At 40.2% G+C, this 20,910-nt stretch overlaps 2 protein-coding genes across 4 annotated transcripts; both read left to right on the top strand.

Moving 5' to 3' along the window:
- The first annotated feature begins 68 nt into the window (after nucleotides 1–68).
- Nucleotides 69–19,494, top strand: actn2b (actinin, alpha 2b). 2 transcript variants are annotated; one of them, XM_044214153.1, is made up of 21 exons: nucleotides 69–376; nucleotides 4,126–4,240; nucleotides 4,492–4,611; nucleotides 4,770–4,856; nucleotides 5,073–5,160; nucleotides 5,534–5,612; nucleotides 8,485–8,566; nucleotides 8,853–8,938; nucleotides 9,115–9,207; nucleotides 9,549–9,779; nucleotides 9,912–10,059; nucleotides 10,458–10,608; nucleotides 13,223–13,331; nucleotides 14,176–14,316; nucleotides 14,565–14,747; nucleotides 15,069–15,203; nucleotides 15,564–15,743; nucleotides 15,973–16,119; nucleotides 16,827–16,892; nucleotides 17,002–17,160; nucleotides 17,358–19,494. In XM_044214153.1, exons 1-21 carry the CDS (start codon nucleotides 248–250, stop codon nucleotides 17,514–17,516), a joined length of 2,688 nt encoding a protein of 895 aa, XP_044070088.1. In that variant the 5' UTR covers nucleotides 69–247; the 3' UTR covers nucleotides 17,517–19,494. The 2 variants fall into 2 exon arrangements, with proteins under 2 accessions (XP_044070088.1, XP_044070087.1); XM_044214152.1 differs by having other exon boundaries at nucleotides 15,564–15,809.
- On the top strand, nucleotides 11,020–12,490 carry LOC122884351. 2 transcript variants are annotated; one of them, XM_044214162.1, is made up of 4 exons: nucleotides 11,020–11,293; nucleotides 11,385–11,443; nucleotides 11,536–11,561; nucleotides 11,667–12,490. In XM_044214162.1, the coding sequence occupies exons 1-4, from the start codon at nucleotides 11,244–11,246 to the stop codon at nucleotides 12,372–12,374; spliced, it is 843 nt and encodes a 280-aa protein (XP_044070097.1). In that variant the 5' UTR covers nucleotides 11,020–11,243; the 3' UTR covers nucleotides 12,375–12,490. The 2 variants fall into 2 exon arrangements, with proteins under 2 accessions (XP_044070097.1, XP_044070096.1); XM_044214161.1 differs by having other exon boundaries at nucleotides 11,536–12,490.
- Nucleotides 19,495–20,910: the final 1,416 nt, after the last annotated feature.

Here is a 20,910-nt window from a genome sequence, read left to right as displayed (position 1 = left end):
GGGATTTTGGGGGAAGGTATGAAGGCGTCACGTGACTCTCCAGTACTAATGAAACCGTCGCTTGTTAATCTGTGGCAACCAGGGCCAGACGTCTGTCAGGTCGGGAGGACACGGGCAAGCGTGTGAGAGTGCGAAAGATCAGAAGCAGCGATTCGAAGAAGAGAAAGTCAGGAAACTATCCGTCCTCAGCATTAAAGTTAGTCCAGCTGTCCGTAGTTGAGTTTCGGGGGAACAGAAAGTCGGCACAATGATGATGACCCAGGTGGAGACCACTGTGCACTATGATAACGGCTACGAGGATGAGTACATGATGCAGGAGGATGACTGGGACAGGGACATGCTACTGGACCCTGCCTGGGAACAACAGCAGAGGAAAGTAAGAAAAACGCCTGTTTCAAAACAATAAAACTAAATTGATTGCTATTTTACCCACTGTGAGATGGATACAAAGAAGAAAACTGTCAAACTATGTTACTCAGAATTATATTGGAAGCTCGTTTTAAAAAGCTCAAATAGTTAAAGAGTATAATAGTTTATACTCTGCCAGTAATTGTCTTATACAGTATCGGACAACATAGTTTCAGCTCTGTTGGGACTAACGTCAAGCAGACCATAGTAAAGAGCTGAACATCTGGTTAACAATTTCAAAATAAAACACTTGATAGACCCTAACTTGTCAGGAGCGTTAAACGGATTAAGCGTGGCAAATAAAAATAAAATGTGTTTCTTTTACCATAGACGCCAAGTTAATGAAGCATTTATCTTCTATAATTACCGGTTTGTGTGTGTAACATACCTGTATGTAGGGTAAGGCGCAAACGCATCAAATCTTCGATAACGTTAGCCGTTAATAACCACAAACCGTTATGAATTGTGCTAACGTTACTTGAGAGGTAGCCAACTCCTTGGCATCAAATAGTATACACTATTTAAGTATAATTTTAAACAACGAGGCAACGGCATCAACTTTAGTCAGTCTTCCTTGCCCAAGTTAGCAGCAGATATGTGCGGTATCCAGTTATAGTTAGCTTTATCTCTCGGAAATTTAAGTAGGCAAAACAAGAAAATGTAAAACAGCGAAGAGGCAAGGGCAGTTTAACATATAACTCAAGGAATGAATGCTCTTTTTCTTTTTTTCAACCAAGTGGAAGTTTCACGTGTAGTTTTATGTTGAAGGAAAGCATCACTCTATTTCCGGCGTGGTTCTAGATACGTGCTGTCTGCATGACGCAGCCGGGGTCCAGTGTGGGGTCGGCTTGACGGACGGATGCGGTGGGTACCAGCTAACAATAGCTCTGCCTTCCAGCGGCTCTCCAGACTGCTGCCTCTCCACTGATACGCGCGGAATGCGAGCTGTCAACAGATGCTTCTAACACATGATGACGCTCTTGGGATTAGAATGGACGCTGCATCTAATTTTAACCTCGGGACCAAAAGGCATTATAGTAGGGTTAATCCTGTGTCCTTGGTGCGGAATTCTTTTGTTTATAGAAACCATGCAGAAATATATTGCACCAGCACACCAGCTCAACTCAATATAGCCTCGGCCTCCCACTCAGTCAGTTGGTTTTAGGGCTTTAAAAGTTGGCCTGCGCTTTCAACTTCAGCTCTTTGCACAACTGGAGGCCATCAGCTCCATGCCCATAAACTCATGTGGCCTCCCACTGGGATGACAAAACTGTGTATTTTTGGTAACACAAGGCAGCAACGAGACAGTCAGGTCCCTGGTCCATATACACAGCTATGTTTCCAGTGTTTATCTTTTTACTGATTATAATTTGGAGTTGACAAGTGCTCATTGGAGAGTGGTCTGGTTCTGGGAGCAGCTGTTAAACATGATCAGAATTGATAAATGATGGTTGCATATAGTGACACTATACACCATATACCCCTGCCTGACATTCACAGTAAGTGTTGCCACAAGGCTTTTTTTTTTTGCTCCATTAGGGGCCACTTTTAGTCACTTTTTCCAAACCATTTCTCTCCAGTAGCCTTAAATCTCATATCTTGCTCAAGCCATGGTGAGGTGGGCTTATTTCAAATCCTACTAGCAGCTGTGGTAGCTTTCCTTCAGTGGATATTAATGTGACGGTGCTTATGTGGTCCTTTTTGAATCTATTACCTGACTCAGACAGGTTTATCAAGCAGATTGATAAAGTCTTCAGTGCCCATTCATGTTACAGAGAGCGATACTCAGACTTAAGCCAAGTCTGAACTGCCATGGTGCTGTGTTGCATTAAGTGAAAGCGCAGAAGTGGTATGGATAAGCAATAAATATGCTTATGTGAGTTAAATAGAAGTCAGAATAAAAGAAGAAGGATGAGAAAACATGAAGATCCATTCATAAGGCTCTGTCTTTTCGACATGTTTAACATTTGGTTCTCTTTTATTGTCCATCTTCCTGGACACAGCCGGCCAGCCGCTGAAATAGTGAGGCACCAAAGGCATCAGCCAGTTCAGTGACAGGGTTGGTCCTCGCTGGATGTGATTCATAAATATTTTTAGCTTTAATCGTCACTGGTTAGTAGTGCTGGAGAGGAAGGCGGGGGCCTTGGAAAGTGGGCAGCAGGGTTCTACGACTGTGGCAAATTTGGAGGACCAGCAGGCCACGTTTTTTAACAAAGAGGGCAGCGGTTCAATGTCACATACACCCTGGGGATTCACTCAGTGTGGAATGTGATGGCCTTTACTCTAAATCCTGAAATATTCTGTTTTTGCATCGGCACCCAGAGGGAAAGCCTGAGTGGCTGGCTTGGCCCCAATATACAGACCTTCTAGGTACAAGGATGTGTAAGAATCTGGGTTGGAAAAAGTGCTAAAACATCTTTCTCAAGTAATGTCACTTTGCTGTGTATATATAAGCTGATCAAACTACAGGTGTAAAAATACACTCATGTAAAAGTCAAAAGTAGCTCATATAAAATGCACTCAGAGTAAAAATTACTGAGCTACGTTTTAGAAAAATAAAACGTTACATCTGACCTTTTCCTCCTATATTTTAAAGGGATGATAACACAAATTCATTCACATTTTTTTTAAAGGCCAAATAAAGTGCCAAAAAATGCAAAAGTAAAGCCATCTTATGCGTCCATTCTTAAGCATCATACATTATAGACAATTGTTTTTCATCAGCTTGTTGATTTAAGCACATATAAATATGAACTTTTCATTTCTAGTATATAATAATAGCTTATTTAAATGTTTTTATTGTGGCAGGAGTTAACATTTTTGACACTATGACAGATCCATTCATTCATCCTTCAAATGATTTTAAATTCAAATTTTTGACTGTGCTCCCATCCTTTATCCATGCCTGCCTGTCTTCATACCTCAGCGTAGTAATGAGTGTGACCTGGGAGAGCAGCATACGTGTACCGTGATAAAGCTTTCTCCTTGCAGCTGTAACCAATCACATTATAAGTGGCAAAATGGTGACAGAAAGTGACGTGAGGGGAAAACTTGTTCTGTGTCCATGTGACATTTTCGCTCATGTTGACACGGCGAGACGTTTTGACGTTTTTCCTCCCGGTCTCTTATCGTGAGTCACAACAGAGCAGTCTAAATTTAACACCTTATATCGGTCGGAATGTGCTCTGTGGTTGGCTCCCAGCTTTCATCCGTACAGTGCTGAGCGCCAGTGAACTCTGCTGCTGGGTATTGAGAGACTTTATAAAAATAGGAGGAGAATGACAGTTATCCTGTCTTAACTTGATTTACAGTATTTCAGTACCCCACATGGAGTACGTTTGTTCTGATGGCTGTTAGCTATGGAACTACTGGATGAAAAAAGTTGAAATTGGACACTAATGGGTCACTGAAGGTTAATCTGAAAATGTAGCACTGGTCAAATGTTAACATCGATTTGGTATATAGTCTTGTAGTGAAGACTTGTTAAGCTGTTAGCTGCCTCGGTTTGTTTAGGTCTACTGCAAAGGGTAATATTATGTTTATAGCGTAATCTATATAATGTAAAGGAGATTTTAAGCTAAGTTAAAGTCCAACTTGCTTTAACTCATCTTAAAATGTGAATGTGCTATATGCATTCTTATAAATTCTCATTTCATTCTCAATGACATTTTCATTCAAATCCCATTTTAATTGACCTGGGTCTCCCTTTCCTGTTAGACCTTCACAGCCTGGTGTAACTCCCACCTGAGGAAAGCTGGTACTCAAATTGAAAATATTGAGGAGGACTTCAGGAATGGACTCAAACTCATGCTGCTTCTGGAAGTTATCTCAGGTTAGATCACTAAAGGAAGACGTTTCTTCATGTTTTTTTAGTTCAATGATTTATTCTTTGTGATACTATACCAGTCAGATACAAATGCACATTTTATTCACTGTTAGCAGCATTTTCATCACAGTAGTAGTCATTTTGCTGTTTATTTTGCTTTTAATGTGATAAAAATTAAAACCAATCTTTTGGTAATAAGCGCATACATATAAGGTTACATACATATCTGACTTTGTCACTTAATGTTCTGTTTGCAGGAGAGAGGTTACCCAAGCCAGACAGAGGAAAGATGCGGTTTCATAAGATTGCTAACGTCAACAAAGCGTTGGACTTTATCACAAGCAAAGGAGTGAAACTGGTCTCCATTGGAGCTGAAGGTACCCAAAGCATTCCTGTATATATTAATATACTACAGGCTATCAGGTGTCCACAAGCATAAAATAATGAGTAATAAAGTGAAGAAATAAAGAGTGTTAATCAGATTGTATTATATGCTTTTGTGCAAATTGATTGTAACAGGTTATTTGCCTTTCAGAGATTGTGGATGGTAATGTAAAGATGACTCTTGGAATGATCTGGACTATCATCCTCCGCTTCGCCATTCAGGACATTTCTGTGGAAGGTGAGATAAAAAAAATCCAAAGAATCCAAATCTAGCTCATTTTCTATAGATCTTGTGCCCACTGAAAGTAAACATGGAAAACTACACAAGGTAAAAGACAACATGTAATGACATCAAATGTAAATTTGGGAGTTTTTGAAGGCAAAGCAATATGTAACCTGCGCAGGATTGCAGTATACAATGTAACCAGTTCCTGTGAATTCGCTCTCTCCTCAGAAACATCTGCCAAGGAGGGTCTCCTCCTGTGGTGTCAGAGAAAGACTGCCCCCTACAGGAATGTCAATGTCCAAAACTTCCATGTCAGGTAAGTGTTCAACACATCAGATGTTGTTCATTGACTTTTAAATGCTGTTTGATTAAAATGATAGTTTATGTGATCGATAGCTAATCTAGGTTGTCCTCTCATTCTATACAATCATGTCATAATCCAAGTAATGAGATGATAAATGTCAGCACATGTTTTCATTTCATTTGGGCATACTAGACAATTTATTATAACGATATAGCAAGTTCTTCCTGAGACTGACTTTAAACAATACAAAATGTCTACCGAGTGCTGTTGCACCTCTAATGGTTAATGCTGGAACCGGACTCCAGCAGCTTCATCTCTGAGTCAAGTTGGCATGTTACCTCTCTGAACTGACATGTTGGTTCTCTCTGCTCATCGGCTGGTGAAGCTGGAAGGATGGCCTGGCCTTCTGCGCCCTGATTCATAGACACAGACCCGACCTCCTCGACTACTCTAAGCTCAACAAGGTGTCGTGTGGTTTCACTTGTAACCAGGATGTTGTGTTTCAGCCCCAAAACACTAACAGACTGATTTCCACAAAATTAACACTCCTATAACAGTGTGTATAGATGAAAACAAATGCACACTGAACTCAGAATAATGGCACTTTGGGCTTCTTTTCATGATTTGTTGACTTATGTTGTGACAACTGGGTTATATCTAGGACTGCAGGTGTATGCCATCTTTTTAAACCATTTCCTCTTTTCTCTGCTAAAGACTTACTTGCAGTGCTGACCTGGTTGCCTGTTTTGATTGCATTATCTGAGTACAGGGAAGTGTTTGATCCAGAAGATTACAAAATATAGCAGTTTGAGCTTGAAGTAGTTCGTTGGGACTGTTGGTACTATTTATGGCACATTTGGATACACTTAGAAATATGTGGCATTTCGTTGGACCAGCTCCATGTTGTTTACAGTGTAAATTATTTGAGATAAAGTAAGTTGTCTATGGGAAGTCCACTTGGTTGTCATAGGCAGACAGAAGCACTGTGCAGTAATGTTTGCTGTAGGTAAACAGTGTGTTATTTGGCTTAATGGATGCAATGCTACTTTAATCTATGGATGTGCTTCTTCTTCACCGCAGAATGTTTTTATCCTAAGTGCATTCATTTAGTCTCAGCTCATGCTTGATTATTCTTAACTGAGGCAGTTTACTTGGTTTACAATTTCAGCATAATTAATATGAAAAACACTGTTGCTACGTTTTTGTTTTTTGTGTGCACCCCACTGTGCCCATTACAGTATTGGATTTAATGGTGAGGACATGTGGCCTCTCTTGTGTGACCCAAAGCTGAAGTGATAAATATGCCAACCAAGGCATGTCTGCCTTCAAATTATGACAAGTCTGTGCATACTACTTGAGCTTAAATATTTTTCAGGGCAAACAAATCCACAGCTGATTTAAATATTGTGGGTTTAATGGATGGCCAGGATTCTCAGTGTTTGTGTGTAAACAGGTGAGGGCCTCAGTGAGCTGTGCTGCTTATTTGGAGAGCTAGAGAGCACAGCTGACAGCCCTCCCATGTTTGTTCAGTAACAATAATGCACAAGTAACGCACCCTTTCCCTTCTGGAAGAAGTTGCTGTCTTAGCCAGACGGGAAGGCCACCAAGTCTGTTTTGATATAAAACTGCGAGTTCTCTTTTTAAGTCAAATTCGACGATAGAGATTTTGTCCATGACGTTATTTTGTGATTTTATCCAATGAATGCTTGAAAAGCACATATTGCAAATAAATTGTTCATGGCCTAAAAAACTGGAAACTGGACTGCTGAGCTCAAATAGAAAAATGTACTTTATTAAGGCCACATTTGGCTCGATACTGTATATGTATAGTAGGGGAACACCATGGCTGGTTACAAAGGGTGACATTCTCATTTGTTTTGGATACAGAAACACTCACTTTTCAGCACCCAACTCACTGGCCTGACTTGGAGTTGACCCTGAATAGTCACAGAAACATGAGCCTAGTCCCTGCAGAGCTCAGGCTTAGCTTTACCTCTGCTATTGTCACGTAGTGTTCCCCAGTTAGAGGCTGCCGGTCCTCATCAAAGTCAGGAAGATGTCTATGAAATGGTTACTGTGATATTTATTAGTCAAGTCTTAAGTATCACTGCAAAGATGGTGTCAATTTTCATAATTAGGAAAGGGCAAATATGAGTGATGAGGCACACAAACATATCTACCATATCTATTTCTGTCTACTGCTTTTTCTCACTCTTTCAATCTCTTTGACATACATATTCACACACTCAGTCACACCTCGACGTTTCAGTTCTGCTCATGCTGCCAGGAGACAGTTGCATTGTGCGGCTGTTGAGTCTGGCTCCAGGTGAGCGTGTTTGTGAAGCTTGCAGTGTTACAGCCTGCTGAGACAGCTCTGGTCAGGGGCGCACACACAAAGAGGCCTTGGGGTATCCTTCTATCCATCCATCCATCCATCCTGACACCAATTTACCACCCTATCCATCCATCCATCTGTCCTGCACTGTATCTGTGAGCAGCTGGCCCTGTCATGTAGTGTGCCAGCCCCCACCCACCTACCATTGAGGAACAGTGGTACAGAGATAGAGACAATAGCAGCAGCATGATAGCATGATCCCTTTACCCCATTGCACTCTCACTGACCATTAACAGGGAAGGGTTCACTGTCAGCTGTTGGATTAATGCACCCACTCTGTCAAAACACTTGGTTTCTCCCGTCAGTCATTTGCGTGAGAAAAGCAAATTTATTTGATTAAATCTGAAAAGGTCAAGAAATATATTATGTACATGTATATTGTAAGGGTAAATTGTTTTCTTGAGTAATCTATTAATTGATTAATTTACTAGCTGATTAATTTATGACAGTTTATCATAACAGTGTAGTCGTTCAAGTGAGTTATAACATCTGCTCATCTCAAAGACACCACATGTTACAGACAGAAAAGATCAGTTGTTTAATAAAAATAAATAAATCGTAATAATCATTTGATGTAATCTGCAGTTAAAAGCTCAATATGTACAAAAAGTCATTCATGTTATGGATTTGAGAAAATAATAACATGATTTTCACAGTGAGACTGGTTTCTTGGTACTGATCAAACTGCAATCATCAACATGTGAAGTTCCTAATAAACACCCAGCTCATGTGAAAACTAGAAACCGTATAAAGTCAGTTCTAGGTTTTTGTGCAGCAGCTCTCTCAAATATAAACTTAAAACAAGTACTATTAAATGAATGTGCATGTACAGTTGGTGATCAGGGAGTATGATGTGTCCACCATAGCATGGAGGTCAGCGCGGTGGCATTTTAAGTCCAGCATTGCTGTTCAGTAACGTAGAATTGTGTTTCTTTATTTAGGATGATCCTCTGGGGAACCTGAACCTGGCTTTTGACATAGCCGAGAAACACCTGGACATTCCCAAAATGCTGGACGCAGAAGGTAATGTTTTATGGAATAGATGTACCCCATATGAGTTTTTGGATTAAAATGTTTAACTTTCTCATATGCTGTTCTTTGAAATATGTGTTTGCAATATGAACTTCAGTGTGTGTGTATGAGGATATTGAGGTCTATTTCAGTCTTAAAATACACTTGAAGTAGACATAAAATTGATGTGCTGTTTCTGTCTCCTTTCCATTATTCAAAGCAGTTTTCCAGTTGTTTGATATTTCACTTTTTTCTTCCTTTCTGCCACCTTGACTTTTCCTCCCTCTTGATGCCATAGATATCATCAACACCCCCAAGCCTGATGAAAGAGCTATCATGACCTACGTGTCCTGCTTTTACCATGCTTTTGCTGGAGCTGAGCAGGTATAGTGGCTGAACCAGTCCCCTTACCAATTTCTTTTTTTTTTTTCTAATTTTTAGATTACTTATCTATCTTGTTTATTATGAGGATAATGTTAATAGAGATATCGGAAGGACCAATGGGAGCACGGCCCACTGTGTTATTTTGCTTACATTATTGACATGCCCTATGCTCTCAGGCAGAGACGGCTGCCAACAGGATCTGTAAGGTGCTCGGTGTAAACCAGGAGAATGAGAAAATGATGGAGGAGTATGAGAGACTGGCCAGTGAGGTAAAACATGATTTGAAATTTCATTTTAAAAAATAGTGGGAGATGAAACCTTTGATTTTTCAAAGCAAAATTTAGCAAAACTTTAGAACCTTTGTGGATAATGGTACATACAGTACATATTACACTAAAATGTGTCCTCTGTTACATGCAAGTAGTTCAAAGTAAAAGTACAGACTTAAGTTCAAAATCAAAAATATGTATGTATCCCATTGCTGCGATAAGCTGAGACCAATCTGCTGAAAAAATTAATAATTCATCACGGTCTTCCTGACACAATGCTATCTTAACATGGAGCTCTCTTGCTTCTCCCCTTATTCTCATGTTGTCCATTTGTTTCAAAGCTGCTGGAGTGGATCCGCCGCACCACTCCCTGGCTGGAGAACCGGACCCCAGAGAAGACCATGGCGGAGATGCAGCGGAAGCTGGAGGACTTCAGGGACTACAGACGCCAGCACAAGCCCCCTAAGGTGCAGGAGAAGTGCCAGCTGGAAATTAACTTCAACACCCTGCAGACCAAGTTGCGCATCAGCAATCGGCCTGCCTTCATGCCCTCTGAGGGGAAGATGGTGTCTGTAAGTCACAATTCTTTCTCCGCTTAGTATTCAAATTTATTTAATTTTCTTATTTGACAGCGTAGAATCAATTCAAAACATTTTAAGTGAGTAAGTTTAAATTGTGTTTTTTCATTTTCATTGTGTGTACAGGACATAGCCAGTGCATGGCAGGGCCTGGAGCAGGCAGAGAAAGGCTATGAGGAGTGGCTCCTTACAGAGATCCGTAGGTTGGAGAGGCTGGACCATCTGGCTGAAAAGTTTCGCCAAAAAGCCACCAATCATGAGACCTGGGCCAGTGGTCAGTTGTAGTTTGGCTTTTTAACTGTCTGTATTCTTGCTTTTCTATCTATCTCTCACTGCTACAGTATGTCTATAGGTCTACATGTTTATCTGTTTATCATATCTTGTTAGCTCCAGTTTATCTACAGGCATCTGTATTTCTGCTTCTTTGCCTGCTTTTCAGTGTAAATGTTCCCTTTAAGCGTGGGGTTTGTTTAGACTTGTTCCTAATGAAATCTGATTGAAGGTTTTAGACTCTGTCCAATGCAATCAGCCTGTAGTGGACTGCAGCAGGTCATTTTCTTCATCTGCAATGACCAAATAAGGCTTGTGTTTAGATCTAACCTACCAATCATCTTGGTGTTCCCTTGTCTTACCCCATCCCTCTTCCTCTCTTTGCATATGTGTGATATTCAGGTAAAGAACTGATCCTCTCCCAGAAGGACTATGAAACAGCCACCCTGACAGAAATCAGAGCATTGCTTCGAAAACACGAGGCCTTTGAGAGTGACTTGGCAGCCCACCAGGACAGAGTGGAGCAGATTGCCGCCATTGCACAGGAACTTAAGTACGTACTCCCTTTAGCAGACGTTTTCAGTCATGTGTCATCGAGGCCCAGGAGTATGTTTTTTCACTCCTGCCAAACACAATCACGGGGACTAATAGCAAAATCAACTAATGGAATCTTTTCTGTTTCTCTCTTTTAAATATTATTTTAATAGCATTTTGGCTGTAGACACTGTATAACTTCCAGGGGTGATTGTCTGTATAGATTATGGATGACAAGCAGCAAAGGACGTGAGCACAACACAACACTGCACTCACATAGAATATGCAGTAGTTTAATGGTCCCAAAAACATCTGTTCTCTTTATTCACATTTGAGACAGTGGAAGAAGAAAAAGAGGGGGACAAGCAGTGCAGAAAATAATTTGGAACAATATGAACTCTCTAAACTGTGATTTGCATGTGAGATGATTTTGAACCACATTGGAAAATGTATTCATGAAAACTACTTAAACCCTCTTCTTCTTAATTAAGTGCTCGTCACTACAGTATATCTCAATAGAAGGGTTAAAGGTGTGGCATGCTGACATTTTCAATCAGCAATCAGTGATGAACACCTGTCCATCGTTACCTTCTCAGTCTGGGATTGACCACAGAGTATTTCCTGTTTCATATTTAACCGGTACTTTGAGAGAAGATGATAACATTTCAGCTGACAAGGAAAATGACCACTTGGTTTCCTGCAAGGTATGATCAAATGCCTATGTTTGCATGTTCATTTTCTATTAATGGCTTGTTTATTTTACTCAAGTTTTTACCATGATGTTTTTTCTTACAGTCAGTTGCTCCTCATTACACTGTTCAGCTGTTATGTCCATTGCTTTCCTACTAAAAATGGTAAGACTATCACTTCACTGAGACTATAATTGTACTCTAAAAGCGTTAGACTTGAATAACTGAAGAGTTTTACCACTTTTTTTGGCCCCTAGGCTGGAGCCAGCGTGATCCTAATGAGGTTAGTCTTACTAACCTGGAGGCACTTCCTGGCCTCGACTATAGCTCATCCCAAAGTGCTCCTGCTCAGCCTTTCAGTATGAGTTACCCTGCTGTCTCATTCCAGTATGAACCAGTGAAGGGGGGAGTGTATTCTAGTCCAGAAACCTACCCTGCAAGCCGTACTCCAGACATGTCCAATGTGGCTTCGTGGAATGCTGCTGCTGGTTGGGATCCTATGGCTGCATCTACAACTACCAATACAGTGTCTAGAACATCTCAGCCCATATCTGACATTAGCCTTGTTCCCCCTCAACCTTTGTTTCAGGCAGGTGAGCTTGAGAATTATGAACAGAACTTCAATCATGGTAATTTTGAAAGGGAGGCGCTAAGCTTTGTGCCGCCACCACCTCCATATCAGGAACCTGGCTTCCAGGCTGGTGAATTGCATCATTATGACTCCATCTATGAGCAGGGAAATGAAGAGCGGGAAACGGAAGAGCAAGGTTTAATGCCACTGGCTGCCTATGCTTCGGCTACACACGGAGCTGACAAGCTGACAGATGTTTCCATGCCTGAGGGCCCCATTCAGGAAGTGGGTCCGAACCAGTACTACCTTTTCTTGACCGGTCAACTTCCTCCGGGCACAGTCTCTGACTTCCAGTCAGACTATGAGACTGGCAGGGACCACTGGGGTGGAGTCCATTATGTGAGATATCACTTCCCTAGCGATCAACTTCCACTCCTCCCTACTCAGACCCAGGAGGTTCCCAGTGATGGCCTCTGGCTGCAGCGCCAGGATTATAAAAAAAGCTTAGTCTTTAAACAAACATGAAGCAGATCACTGTAACGGCAGCTCTAGTAGTCCCTGCAGTTTACTAAAATGTGTGATGTCTGTGTTCAACTTTGTTTTTCTGAAATTTTTAAATAAAATACTAAATGACTACCACATTCTTTACTATGTCTTGGCCCTTAAATTTGACTTCACGTTTAAAAAAACAAATGCCTTTTGTTCCACTAGAGGACAGAATTACAGTGGATAAAACTTCCTTAATAGTGTAAGCTCTACATATTCAAGAGCTCTGATGTACCTCATCAGTATAGCCAGGGAAAGGAATCCAAACACACCTTGGTAAGTATTATAAATAGGAGCACCTACAAGCTGGCTGCCTATCGTCATGTCCAAACTTAAGACCATAGTGACGCCTTTAGGCTTGACTGAATCATGAAGGTCTTCAGCTTGTACCGGAGCTGAAAACTGTACTTTAGAGCCTACAACTTTTAAGGTTAATATTATTTAAATTGAGGTGTCTGCATTAAGTCTAAAATTGGGTCTGCAGCTGTTGGTGAACTTAAAGACCTGCATGTGCCTGTTGCTCCATGATTTCATTTGCCTTTCCAGCAGCAAAATGAAAATGGTCTTTTTATCGTATTCTATTGTGAAACTGTAATTCAGGAGGCATTCATTGAAAGTGTTAGTACACTTTCAATTTTAGCAGTTTCTTTAATCACAGGTGATCAGACCTTAGTCATTGGTTGTGTTAAACAATTTCAACTACGGCGGTCAGTCTCTGTTTTTTTAATTTTTTTTTTTAAAAGGCATCTCAATGCCTGGGGAGCACAGTAGAGTAAGCTCTTTTCCACAACTGAAACAAACCACAGTACGTGCTTTGTTTTTTCCAGTGAGCTGGATTACCACGACGTGGCTGCTGTGAACCAACGCTGTCAGAGCATCTGTGACTTGTGGGACAAGCTGGGAACCCTGACTCAGAAGAGGAGAGAGGCTCTGGAGGTGAGGGCAACATTCAAGGCTGATCACAAAGATAAAATTAAAATGGCATTTCTGAATTTATGACTGAAAGCAGATGAAAAGCATTCATATCCATTTGACCAGTTTCGCAAAGGCCTAAAGTGTTTTTTCATTATAGCTAGTGAAGGATTAATCTATTTGCACATGTTGGGATGAGTTAGTAAGTCCCCACAAGAGTGCACTAATGTTCCACACAGATCATAATAGATGCAGAATGAAGTTGCATCCAAAACCAACTTAATCAAAATGTCTGTGTAATCATATTTAGGTGTCTGTCAATGACATGTGAACAGTGAAGACACAACTGATTGATGAGGAGACATAATTGGATCCCCTCTAAAGTCCCTGACCCAGATAGGATGGTAAAATGGGAGGGTGGAGGGGATAAAGGAGAAATAGATGTAAGAGTCCTGTCCAGGAAGTGACTGGCCGAAAGCCCACTAGCCACTTCCTCTGATCCATGCTGGCTATTCCAGACCTGCATGTGTGAGGGCCAGGGAAAAGGGCCAAGAGCTTAAGTCTGAATGACAGGGACAGAGGTCTGTTTTCTGTCCATCTTCCACTCCCTGCCATCCCCTGCTGAGGGTAGGGACTCTATCATGAACAACCAAGCCAGAGTTGGGGGTTAGCAGGCCATACCAAAGTTATGCACCCTGGGATTAGCCATCAAAATGGGTGAGGGGATGTTTGTTTCAGGATTTGTATGTGAAATCATGAAAATGATGCCTCCTAAGTACAGGGTAGAGCCTAATGCTGAGCTATAGGTTGGATGTTATGGGTTTTCCAGGATTTAAAAATATACAACTGATATGTGATATCCTTTCAGCGGACAGAAAAGCTGCTGGAGACTATTGATCAGTTGTTCTTGGAGTTTTCCAAGAGGTCAGCTCCTTTCAACAACTGGATGGATGGAGCCATGGAGGATCTGCAGGACATGTTCATAGTGCATACTATCGAAGAGGTCCAGGTAGGCTTACTCACAGCCCTGTAGACTCACACACTTACTGCTATTTGTGAGATTATAGTTTAATTTCACAGTATTGTTGCTGTTAAAGTCCAGTCAACCTGCTCCCAATTTTAATAAGATTGTGATTCATGTACATGTTTTCAATGTTGTATAGTGAGTAATGTTGGTAGATTTGTCACACCTGAAAGAACCACAATGTCATCACATGGAAATTTTAATGTTTCAGGACTTCCCTTTTCCCATTCCAGAGTCTAATCGCAGCTCATGAGCAGTTCAAAGCTACTCTACCTGAGGCAGATGCAGAGAGACAGGCCATCTTGGGAATCCACAATGAGGTGCAGAAAATTTCCCAGAGCTATGGGATCAAGGCCAACATTATCAACCCCTACAGCACCATCACAATTGAAGAGCTTCTCAACAAGTGGGAAAAGGTAGCTACTGCCTTAAAACTAACTTACAGACTCATATCGAGGAATAAAGTCATTATTCAGATAGTGGCTGTCTGGCCATATAAAAGCATGAATTATAAAAAAGAAACAAGGAGTGCAATATCTACATTTCATTTATAAAATAAAGAAGTGCTGCTCTAATGTTTTATCACTGAGATGAAGGACTCAGTGCCCAGTAAGGATCTAAAGCATATAATCCAAATATACTAGCACAATTCGGTTGAATGTTTATGGCTCTTTTCAGGAGGAGCCATCTTCTCACAATTACAATATGCCCTTTGTGTGTGCATGTGTGTTTTCTAGGTGAAGAAGCTGGTTCCTCAGAGAGATGGTGCCCTCCAGGAGGAGATGGCACGCCAGCATGCCCATGAAAGGCTGAGACGACAGTTTGCTGCCCAGGCTAATCTCATTGGACCCTGGATACAGGCCAGGATGGAGGTTAGACATCCAGGCTTCATAAGCAATTTGACAGTTATCTCCAGCTAATCAAATCAAAGACCTAAAATGGAAGATAATTATATTCAAATGCATTTTACATAAGGGTGACCATGATGGTGGCTTTCCTGATAATGATGATAACTGAATAATGCCAAGTATTATACACATAAAATCTTTCTTCATCAAATGCTACATGTCCTGACAGAATTTACTCTTGGCCACAGGTAAATCCGTCCAGTATCAGTGCACAAACCATCAGATCTTTAGACTAACATCGTATGATCTAAATTGGTCCAACAATTGAGCTGTGTGTGTGTGTGTGTGTGTGTGTGTGTGTGTGTGTGTGTTATATCCTAACAGGAAATTGGGCGCTGCTCCCTGGAGATAGGAGGCACCCTAGAGGACCAGATGACCCAGCTGAAGCAATTTGAGCACATCATTGTTGCTTACAAGCCCAACATCGACAAGTTGGAGGGAGACCACCAGCTAATCCAAGAGTCGTTGGTGTTCGATAACAAACACACCAACTACACTATGGAGGTACCGGGCAGTGGCAAACGGTGTTACAAGACTATGCACATGCATAGACATGAACAGTGCATGCATGTACAGTATTTGCAAACACACACACACGCTTTTACATAAGATACTCATTACAGCTCTGTACGGATACTGAAATTCAGTATTGTAATCCAGTTTTAAAACATTCAATATTCATTAAACAACTCAAGGTGTGTCTTCTCTGTGTAACACGTCTGCTCATCAACAGCATATCCGTGTCGGGTGGGAGCTGCTCCTCACAACCATCGCCCGAACCATCAATGAGATTGAGACCCAGATCCTGACCCGGGATGCCAAAGGCATCAGCCAGCAGCAGATGAATGAGTTCAGATCCTCTTTCAACCACTTTGACAGGGTACAGCTCTCATTTCACATCACTGGAGTCTTTTTTTTTTGTCCATTTGAGGGACTGATCAAAATCTAAATCTGTTTTTTTTAATTTAGAAGAGCAGGGGGTGATGGTAGCTTTCAAAGTGCAACAAAGCACACAAAGTGTGGTGTTTCATTTATTCAAGCTACATCTGTAGGAATTCCACCGACTATGTCTCACCATACCAGAGTAACAGCATGGATAGTACACCTGCCAAATACAAAATTCAACACAAAAGTGGCAAAATGTTGCTGTGTATTATGTCCCAGATAAGAACATTTTGTGTCTCTGTATAAAACTTCCATGTGCACAGTTGTGGTAATTACTTCTTTCCTGAGTTTTTAAGCTCTCAAACCTCTTATCATGAAATTGACAGCATCTTTAATGTCTTATCGCAAAAGCCAAAAGATTAGGTGGTTAAAGTTGAAAGCATTCCTCTTCTGAGTTATTTTATCATAGTGCAAAACAACAATTATGTGAGACTTGGAAAAAGTTTGAAAACATTGCATATGTTTTTAGGAAAGTCTTATAATATTGTCAATGTTTTAATGCTATATTGACAAGCACGTTGTAGAGTATATGATGCACTTAGCTTGTGCCTCTGTTATGCTTTAGTCTTTTCTGTAATCTCCCCTGACTCTACTTTCCTCCTCATTTCCCGTATGGTGAACCAATTTGTCCTCTGACTGTAGAAGAAGAATGGAGCAATGGACACTGATGACTTCAGAGCTTGCCTCATCTCCATGGGTTATGACTTGGTAGGTAATTCAAATGTGGGTGGGTGGATGGGGCTATTCTATCAGTTTCTCTCACAATTTTACACATACTGTACATACTCTTCTCATTCTCCATCCATGCCTTTCTCAGGGAGAGGTGGAGTTTGCCCGTATAATGATGCTGGTGGATGCCAATGGCACTGGAATCGTCTCTTTCCAGTCCTTCATTGACTTTATGACCAGAGAGACTGCTGATACAGACACTGCCGATCAGGTTGTGGCGTCCTTCCGGATCCTGGCAACTGACAAGGTATGTGATTTACTGACATATGGGCAGATATTCTTAGCCGACACTAATCTGTTCTATTCCAGTCATTATTTCATCAGTAAGTATTTGCCATGTTGATTTATAAATTTAGTTCATGAGCTTAAAATGGAAAAAGGGGGGTATTGGCATGAATCTTTTAGGAAACATGTCTGAAAAGCATTTTCTTTCCACCACCGCAGCCTTACATACTAGTGGAGGAGCTGAGGAGAGAACTTCCCCCTGAACAAGCAGAGTATTGCATCACGAGGATGCCGCCTTACACCGGCCATGGAGCACCACCAGGGGCACTGGACTACACTGCCTTCTCCACTGCCCTCTATGGAGAGAGCGACCTTTAACCCCACTGCCTTCCATCTCTTGATGAATTTAAGGAATCTATAAGAAAGTTGGATCAAATGTGTTGAATGAATTGTTTGTGTGGCCATACCAGTTTTTTGTTGAATAGTTTTCTGACGCATTAGACTGTCTGTAATCATGCTGAGCATTGTCATGTGTCTTGGTACTCTTGGGTAAAAGATGCCCCCTAAACAAATAGAAATTGCCATGTTCAAATTATATTGTGAGAAACAATGCATTGTACATTTTGTTATATTTGTGCAGAAAGTAGGGTTCTGTGAGCAAAGCTAGAGGTGAAATTTAATCCATCAAAAATACAGAAAGCTTGGTGGATCATGTTTCCATAGTTTCAGTGGAAGAAATTAGACATGAAAGTCCTGTTTCGTCTAGCAATGTCATGTATTATCATGTTTCCTCACACTGCCTTTGTTTTGGGAATACAATTGTCTGATAAGGCATTTTGAGATGTTTTAAAGTGAGTTACAGGCTGCAAAAGCAATTTTAGCCCTACTGCCATCCAAAAATAAACAGTGTAGAAAATGGGTTCCCAAAAGGCCCAAAATATACAGTATCAACAAAGGAAAAGTGGGAAACCACATGAATGCAAGAGTAAATGTTTAAAATAGCTCAGTGGCTTAAAGAACACAGTAGACTAAATGGGCAGTATTCATGAGTAATGTGTTTTAAGATAAAACGTTTTCTCAGGCACCAACAACCATGTTAATGCTTACATGCCCCTAGAAATAAGTACAATAAACTCCGACAATAAGAAAATAAAGATTATATCAAGCTCAACAGGTTAAGTCCTTATTGATACCAGCCAAAGTGTCAATTTTAGTAGTATACATCTAAAGCCTTCAATTTGAGTTGGAGGTTTAATTTTTTCCACATTTTCTTTTGCTCTACGAGGCAGGCTGCAAGAGATACAGAGGATGCTGTCTGCATTTGTGCTTTATTATACATATACAGTTTTGCCACTGTATTGTATGGCACACATGACACCTCTGTGTTATGGTTACATGTTTTTGATGTGTGTGTTAGATTACTCTTTAACATACATAACTGTAGAATCTTTTTATAGATATTATATATAAAGTAATTGTGCTGACATTTTTCTCTTTCCCCAAATATTTCTAATGACATGTAAGCACTTTCTCGCTTGTTCCTGCTCCAGGAAGTTTTGGTACCTTTAATGTGTGTGCTGACTAAATATGTTTACTTTCGTAGTCAAGTTATTTCCCTTTTTTTTTTGTCGACGCATTTTTAGACCGATTGTTAGTAGAAATATACGCTGATTCCTGATTTGTCCATATCACACAGCTGTTTGGCTACATGTCACCTTTCAGTAAACTCATGTTCTATACTGTTTGAGCATGAAATGAAGAAATAGTATTTAAAGAATGTCCATACTGTCATACACAAATGGAGTATTTAAATATACAGTCAATGGCAATGATTTAACCGAAATGTGCTTGTACATGCTCATAATATGTGATGCTAACTCTATGCACATTACTCTCTGCTAAAACAATCTTTATGTAATGCTCTTAATGAAAAAGAATGATAAATCAAACTTTTTGTGTACTTGATTTCACACCCATTTGCAATTTGTGAACCCTGCAAGAGTGTTAAAATACTGTGGAAGTAATGGAATTTTCTGTTGAGAGGATCATTGGCCACTTCACACAAACTGAACACAGGGTACTGGAGCACACTATTAATTTAATGCTCAATTTAAATGCAAGCAGTCCCCTTTAAAAGAAAAGTTTATTTTTACTGTAAAAAATGAACATTGCTTTAGTCACCACTGATCTCTAAAGGTGCAAGAGATGTTGGTTGTATTTTGGTAGGAAAATAAAGATGCTCAGGCAGTACTGACACCTTAAAGACATTTGCTGGCTCTGTTATCAACAAATTCAGTTAAACTTTGTACTTGAGGGTAATGGATTAATTAAATAAAGTGCTTGTGACTAATTCAAACATTTATTTCAACTTGGTAAATCATTGCTTATACTATGTCTTTCATTTGCAATTTGTCAGCATGTTTGAAAATTATTTAAATCCGTAATCACATGTAAACAAAAGCCCCATTGCCAAAGTTAACAAGACTGGAATCTGCTCTGTCACATCCGAACTGATTGAGAGGTCTTTAAATACCAGGACTGACACTACTTATTCTAAGTCAGTGATCAGACAGTCTGATGCTGTAAAAGATTTGTTTACATCAGTAGTGATTGTAAAAATAGGAAGACAACAGGCCTATATTTTCATTGATGATCAGGTTTCTGCTATATGCTATATATATATATATATATATATATATATATATATATATATATATATAAGATACTGCGCAGAACCCTCAAGCTCCCAGGCCTCTGGTGGAGGACCCGAGCTCGAAGGATGAGACCACCCGCGGAGGGTGAAGGACAAAGTTTTTATATATATATATAATTCTTCATATCTGTATGAGATAATTATAATTTATGTGTTCAAAAATTACAGATTGAGGCTTGAACAGATACAAATACAATAATACAGTACATACTGTATTACTGGGAGAAGATACTGGTGAGATGGGTTGTATTAGCAGTGCTAGGGGAGCTACATTTTAAGCACAATTTTACAAGCAAAGAAGTACCTCAATATGCTTGGAGCAAAGCAGTTTTTTTTGTACTTTGTAAAGTAGTTCAGACTTTGTAGAAAGGTAACATCTAAGGTAACATCTCTAATGTCATCTTCAGAGGCTGCAATTTTTCCTTCACCTTATTATATGAAATTGTTGAATGCAAAGAACAACGTGTTAATGGTTTAGCTTTTTGTAGCGCATTGCCTCTCAGGGCTAAAAATATAGAAAAAGACCTCACAATGGCATTACAGAACAGGTCAGTGAATCACAAAATTCAAAAGGCTTCTCTCTTTGAGGAGCATGAATGTGGCCAGCAAATGTCAGGGCAATCAACCTATTACATTATGCAATATCTTCTGTGGAAGTGGAAATTTGGTGCAAGGTTGTTAGGTCATGTAATCAAAATGGACAGGGTTCCTCTGGGGATAATGAAGCCTTCAGTTAATTTTATTGCAGTTAGCCCATGAGATATATTTTGTGTACAAGTGGAACTTTTGTCCTGGTAGTGTGCTTGAGAAAACTCAGGGGGTAACCAAAAACATTATTATTCGTCTCCTGGGCACTGCATTAAAATCAAGCAGAAATACCCCCAGGAGACCTAGGATATCGCTAACGTTTTATTTTACAGATTATTTTTTTAACTAATAGCTTCCATTATGTTTCCTGGGAGGAATTATGTAATTTGGTACTAATTATGGGGAAAATTGAGACAGAGTTCAGTTGGTACACTAGTCTTTTAGTCACAAAACTCACTACAACACTCAACA

This window comes from Siniperca chuatsi, linkage group LG11, assembly GCF_020085105.1.
Source record: "Siniperca chuatsi isolate FFG_IHB_CAS linkage group LG11, ASM2008510v1, whole genome shotgun sequence".
Lineage (NCBI taxonomy): Eukaryota > Metazoa > Chordata > Actinopteri > Centrarchiformes > Sinipercidae > Siniperca > Siniperca chuatsi.
This window is presented reverse-complemented; position numbering and strand designations above follow the sequence as displayed.

What these genes read in the sequence shown, in the direction of transcription:
- actn2b (XM_044214152.1), top strand. Translation starts at nt 248, where the DNA reads ATGATGATGACCCAGGTGGAGACCACTGTGCACTATGATAACGGCTAC. An exon ending in CTGAGGGGAAGATGGTGTCT is followed by an intron (nt 9,780 to 9,911) that starts GTAAGTCACAAT and finishes TTGTGTGTACAG; the next exon opens with GACATAGCCAGTGCATGGCA. An exon ending in TCTCCATGGGTTATGACTTG is followed by an intron (nt 16,893 to 17,001) that starts GTAGGTAATTCA and finishes TGCCTTTCTCAG; the next exon opens with GGAGAGGTGGAGTTTGCCCG.
- LOC122884351 (XM_044214161.1), top strand. Translation starts at nt 11,244, where the DNA reads ATGATAACATTTCAGCTGACAAGGAAAATGACCACTTGGTTTCCTGCA. An exon ending in ACCACTTGGTTTCCTGCAAG is followed by an intron (nt 11,294 to 11,384) that starts GTATGATCAAAT and finishes TTTTTCTTACAG; the next exon opens with TCAGTTGCTCCTCATTACAC. An exon ending in TTGCTTTCCTACTAAAAATG is followed by an intron (nt 11,444 to 11,535) that starts GTAAGACTATCA and finishes TTTGGCCCCTAG; the next exon opens with GCTGGAGCCAGCGTGATCCT.